Consider the following 6,428-nt stretch of genomic DNA (forward strand, 5'->3'; position numbering starts at 1 on the left):
TCCAATCCAAACAAAGTAATAGCATAGTCTATACGGTAAATGTACATATTATTTACTCCCCATCTAGTCCGCCTATTGACATCACATTTGAAGATCCCCAACTGAGGAGGAGGAAGAAGAAGCCCTCTAAAAAGTTCACAAACTGCAGGCTCCCAGGTACTTTAATATTCTCCCAACCAGTCTAAATTTCTTCTTGATTCATTGATTGCTCAGACATTTATTAATTCTGACGATAAGTATATGGGGTAAAAAAGCTGACTTTTTTTGAAATGGTAAAGTTTTGTGCGCAACTGTTCTTTAACCTTGAAGTAAATCTTGATTTGCAATTTGGGATTCCATTAATCAGCAGTACAATGGATTGTCTTGGTTTGTTTCAAGTATATAAAAGTTTTATCTTTGAAGATTTGATTGCTAATGTTTTCTTAGCTAATAGGAAGTATTGTTTCTGTAGTTAAGAATGCCAGCTCAAAGAAAACCTGAGGAAATTGTCCCAACACTACTGGATCGTCTGGAAAAAGCTAGGGATGCATTAGGACCCATCAATAAGAACGATGAGAAAATAGTTTTGGGATTCGAAGAAATTAAGACTGAACTTGACAAGATGAAAGATTGGGAAGGGAAACTCATAAAACGGTTCAGAACTTTGGTGCAAGACATCGATAGTGATGTTTTGTTTGATAGATTGAAGCATGACAACGCTGATGATATCCTTAATGGATTGGAGCTCATCAGAAAGAGTGTTGCATCTGTAAAAAAGCTCTTTCTGGCAGAAGAAAGTCAGGTGACAGAAATAACACGTTCGATGAGTTTTACTGAGAAGGATCAGACAATGTCTGAAGATCAGGCTGTGGGGAAGGATCAGACAATGCCTAAAGAGTGGTTGATACTTGGTGTGGAGGAAAAAATTTATGATGGCAAAGCAATATCAGATTTTCGGAAAAGTTTTGACTGTCTGGAGAGCAATCAATTGAAAGTATGCTCCTTGTGCCTTTCAATTTTCCCAGAGAATAGCATCATAAAGAAGAGACCCCTTATTTACTGGTGGATAGGAGAGGGTATGGTCACTAAAACCTCAGAAAAGACTGCAGAGGAGGTTGGAGAAGATGTCTTTGGACAATTGATAAATGAAAGCTTCATAATCCCCAAAGTTGAGAATCATTCTCCCAATATAAACAGTTTTATCGTGCACCCTTGGATTCGAAGAATGCTGATCTCGGTTGCAAAAGGACTTCACTTTTTTAAATTTACTCCCTCGGGGATGCCTCGCAATGGTCATCGTCGTGCATTCTTATTTGCCCATCTTTGGGATTCATACGATACAATGAGAGACAATCCTCTTACGGTTTTCAATGTGAATTGTGAATATCTTACATTTATACCTGACTGGCTCTCGAGGTTGAATAGGGTTGAGGTTCTTCAGTTGGGCCGGTGGCAACACTCTGTCGAGCATCATATTGAAGTGGAAAATGAAGATTTGACAGTTGAGTCAAAGGAGAAAAAGAAAAAGCAATATGAACTCTCTGTGAATGGTTTGGGAAGTCAGACATCCCTAAGATATCTAAGCCTCAGAGGCGTTTCTAGATTGACTTACCTACCTTGTTCGGTGCTTAAACTAATAAGCCTTGAGATTCTTGATTTACGTGCATGTCAGAGTCTAGAGAAACTGCCTTCTGATATATCAGCACTGAGAAATCTTACTCACTTGGATGTGTCAGAGTGTTACCTGCTCGAAAGCATGCCAGACGGTATTCATATGCTCTCTGCTCTCCAAGTACTAAAGGGTTTTGTGATAGGAAGTGTTGGAAGAAATCCGTGCAAGCTAAGTCAACTTGCCCAGTTAAAAAGGTTAAGGAAATTGAGCATACGAATTGGGAATGAAGCTGTAGAAAACGAGGAGTTTTCAAACTTGGAGAACTTTGAAGCCCTTGAAATTCTGGTAATATCATGTGGAGCACGTACAGAAGCTGCTCTAAAGACCATCTCAGTCCCACCGAAACTTAAAAAATTGGACCTCCGGCGCATCCCTTTGCAAGATATGCCTGATTGGCTAGAGCCTGGTGTATTACAATATTTGGAAAAATTATACATCAGGGGAGGTGAACTCAAATGCTTAAAGAACCAAGGTGAACAAACCTGGAAAGTTAAAATTTTACGTTTGAAGTATCTGAAGAACTTGAAAATTGACGAGCAAGAATTACAAACAATGTTTCCTGAGGTGGAGTACTTGGAGAAAGTCAAATGCAACAAGACTGATCAAGGTACATATGATCCAGCTATCATATGGGACAAAACGCTGCATGAGAAAGCAATTGTAGCAAATACTTGAGTGAGTTTTGCTGCTACTGTTTTGTTTACTATTCATTATTAATTGCTCCTGATTTCTCCTATATTCCCTCATCTTCCCTTTTTAAAGCGAGTTATATTACTCAAATTCTAAGAATCAATTGCTTATGTTGTTTTGGACCATGATTGAGTGTTCTAGTGTCAGTTGGTAATACATGTATCTCTTTTTATTTTCCCTACAATCCTTGTAAGATTTTTTGTTGCTAATATTTTGAGAATATTATTGCCAGAAGAAGTAACTGAAATTCTCTTGTTAGTGCTGAAATCTCGTGTTTGTAGTCTCAATTAAAATTTCTCTTCCTAACTCCACCTGTCAGAGCAAGGTACTTGTTTCAATCTTTAAATAGACTACCCTCAAAACTGATGAATAGTGGAAAGACATAATCTGAGGAAAAACTATATGAATACTCTTATTTTGACAAGACAAAGCTAATCTAACCTGCATGGTCCCAGGAGTAGGAGAAAGAGAAGGTGCTGCTTGGATAACTCCTCCTGCTTTAAATTTGTAAGGTGAAAAGAGGAAATTTGTGAGGTTTCAGCATGTTGTGCAGGTTGAAAGTCAAAACTGGATGAAGTAGAGTGAAACAAAGAACTAATGAATCATTTGATGCTCATGTTTGCAATTGAAATATTTTTTCCTCTGTTGTGGGAAAACTGGATTATTGTCTTATGTATTTAAGGATTGTTTTTCTTGTCCATGAAATCAACATAATGCTGCCTGCTGTCCATGTCTTTACATTTTATAGATGCAATATCATGAGATAAGCTCTGCAATGGTGCCTTCCAGCTTATGATGGGCATTTCCATTCTTTTCTTACACTCGCCCCAAACTACACTAGTATCATTTACAACATATTCTACACCTTTTCCAGTTTCCATTCCTCTCGTGATAGCCAACCAATTGACATTCTCTCCTCTTGATTGGAATAATTAGGAAACTGGACTAAAAGTCTTAATTGAAGAAACAACAATTGGATCTTTGTTTGGTTGCATAAGGGGTCAATGGCCAAATTCCCAATGAAGCGAGTCAGTCATCTTCAACAATTATCTTGAATCAGCCCCCAGAAACCTGAGCTATATTCTTCAGAGTGCTGCCAAGCCTGTGAATTTCTTTGGCTACTTAGATCAAAGAGATTTTGGCAGTAATTATTTGCTCGAGTGTCTATAACAAATGCAGTTTTGTCTTCACTACATTACAATGCTGTTTATTTTATTTTTACCGAGTGCCACAACTTTGTGAAAATTAAAATGGAAATTACTAGAGGACCAATAATCTTATAGAACCATATGCAGGCATCTTTTTCAATTCTATGCATTAAATCAGTTGGAGTACTTGGTAAGTAAACTCTGGCATTAAATAATAATCTCTCTCTTGAAAAGCTATTATTATCACTGTGTACCTAATACAGAGGTGGGAAAAGAGCTGGCTTTATTACATTTGTAACAGTTCTACTACCTGAGCATGAAGAACAGGTAGAAAAAGAGAATTGTGAATTTGCAACTGGTTATAAAACTATTGACGATCTCCTGTCACAAGATGCAGGATTGGATTTGGTTTGTTGATAGACATGACATACATAATAGGCCAGCCATCTGACATGTCAAAATCCAGGTTCAGCCAGAAAGACAATTTCTTGTATTGTACAAGTCTACCTGCAATGACATCTGACAGGAAGGGAGGGAGAAAAACTAGAGACAAAAAACAGTGAGTGAGCAAACAGTTACACATTGCAAGCGTTTCACCTTCAACAGAAGTCATCATTCATCAAGTGTTTAACCTTTCTTATTAAATATCTTATGCACAACTTATTTGAGTAATTATAGTAGTGTAAGCTAGCAAACACTTAAACCTTGCAATGTAAATTAGCGATATCAGGGATTTACTTCCTCTCAAGATTGCATAGTGTCCAAGTGCTGCATTTGGGATGATGACAGACCTCTGTCCAGCATCACGTTGAAGTAGAAAATGAAGATTTGATAGTTGATTAAGAAGAAAAGGAAGGTGCAATATAAAGTGCATTAAATGATTTTGGGAACTCTGATGTGTCTAAATAAAGCCTCTGAGATGTTTTAGAATAACTACAAATCTTCAGTTCAATTGTTTGAATGGAATATTAATAATCAGTAATTTGATTACCATCCTAAGCATGCTGATATGAAATTGTCACATACTGCACGTTCGTACTATTTCCTTATTCTATGTGCTACCTCTGATAAAGCTTTTGAAGTTGTTAAGGGTACTTCAACAGAATATGGGGATTGTCTGATCTGTGTCCTAATTTGCAGTGTTTTCGGGAGAAGTATGCAGCTGTGTGATAGTCTTTGTATGCCTCTTGGACAGTTGCTTGTGACGTATCGAGGACTTTCAATAACCTCTTCAGGCTGTCTTTTGCTGATTGGAAGGTTATGATAGACTGTCAAGACAATGATCATGTAGACAGACTTCAGCTCGTTAAATGTGTTCTAAATATTCGTTTGTATTGGACTATTGTGTTTGTACTTCTAAAGTAAGTATTTAAGAAATTAGATAGTTTATCAGCAACTTTTTTGGTCTGGTGAGGAAAGAAAGTACTATGGAGCTAAACTTGGTCTGACATCTGTTAACCAGTGAGCAATGTAGCCTGAGACTGAATAAACTTGACCTTTGGATTATAATTTCTCGCCCACGAGCAAGGGGGCTTGGGACTCACTAAACTTGACCTCTGGAAATGGAATATCTGTGCATAAAAGGATTGCTGATTTGATGGGGAATGTTGGTACACTAAATATACAAAATAAAAGCGACCTTTTATAGCTTCTTTTTAGCACCTGTTGATTCTTATCTAATGCTTTGGCTTTTTTGCTGTCAATGATTCCCCATTTTGTGTGTGAGTGAGTGAACGTTTGCCTATGTTGCAGGTCTCAAACTGCTCCAGTCTCTCGATGCGCCAAGTATTTGCATGGTGTAGGGATTGATCTTGTTGATGAGTTGCTCCTAGTGGTGACTCAGATCAAGGGGAAAAGCTTAATGTTTTATGGATCCATTTTCAGGGCTTTTCAACTTTCCTTCTGCATTAGAATTTCTTTACTGTTGCAGGCTCCTGGAAGTTAACCAAATCTAGAAGTGAATGCAATTGCAGCTGCCTAACCTGCCTTGTAGATTGGAATAGGCTATTTATAAAAAAGTATGAGGCCTGATGTATCTGTGTATTTGCATTATATACCTGAGACAATGTGGAATTTGATATTAATCAATCATCTTGGTCAGACTTGGATCACAAACTTTTCGTGACTTTGTCTGATACTGTGATATCTGGACAGCAAAGGCCCTTCGTGGTTAGCGTGACAGCGTCTGGTATAAATGAAGTTGTTGATTGAATTTCCTTTGTTTTCCTACTATTTGTATAGTATTTAATGCAAGAAAACTAAAGAATTAGTCTATATAGAGTACTTTTTGTTATTTAGAAGTTATTAACATAAGAGTTATGCTAATTATATATTAAGAGTAGAAATTCTGATATGAGGAAACAAACTAAGGGTTGATTTCTTAGACACTCTTTCAAAGAGAAATTAAAGGGATAATGAAATAACTTATGATATGCGCAATTGTATAATTTCGATCGAGATCTATAATCCATCCCCTTTGTCCATGAAACAAAGGATTTATTACTCCAATTGATGATGGAGATTGGATGTCATCTTCTAGTTTATGATGCCATGTCACAGAATTCTTCCCCTTGAGAAGTTCCTTGCTTGTAGACGCGGATGATAGTCTGCTTTGTTTAGAGAATGCCTATGCCCCCAGGATGTTCATTTCCAACTCCGTCCTACTAGTTGGGTTGGGCCTATTAGGTACTGTCGTACTGAAACATAGTGCTCTTGACGGGGTTAGGTTAACTTGAACTCGGTTCGTTCAACTTGAAAAGATCCGTTAAATCTAATCTTTTATTGGGTCGAACAAAATTTAGATTCGAATATTACACCTAAATTAAATGTGACTTGAGTTTGGGTCTTGCAAGCCTCAGGCCCGATTAAGGTTCTAGTCGTTTGTGTCTACATATATGCATGCATGTATGTATGTGTATATAAAATTGTTAAATATGTAC

At 37.3% G+C, this 6,428-nt stretch overlaps 1 protein-coding gene across 1 annotated transcript; it reads left to right on the plus strand.

Annotated features, from left to right (window-relative positions):
• Positions 1 to 802: 802 nt before the first annotated feature.
• On the plus strand, positions 803 to 1,878 carry LOC113766632 (disease resistance RPP13-like protein 4). The gene is made up of 2 exons (XM_027310804.1): positions 803 to 1,745; positions 1,838 to 1,878. The coding sequence occupies exons 1-2, from the start codon at positions 803 to 805 to the stop codon at positions 1,876 to 1,878; spliced, it is 984 nt and encodes a 327-aa protein (XP_027166605.1).
• Positions 1,879 to 6,428: the final 4,550 nt, after the last annotated feature.

The sequence above is a fragment of the Coffea eugenioides genome, chromosome 3 (assembly GCF_003713205.1).
Source record: "Coffea eugenioides isolate CCC68of chromosome 3, Ceug_1.0, whole genome shotgun sequence".
NCBI lineage: Eukaryota > Viridiplantae > Streptophyta > Magnoliopsida > Gentianales > Rubiaceae > Coffea > Coffea eugenioides.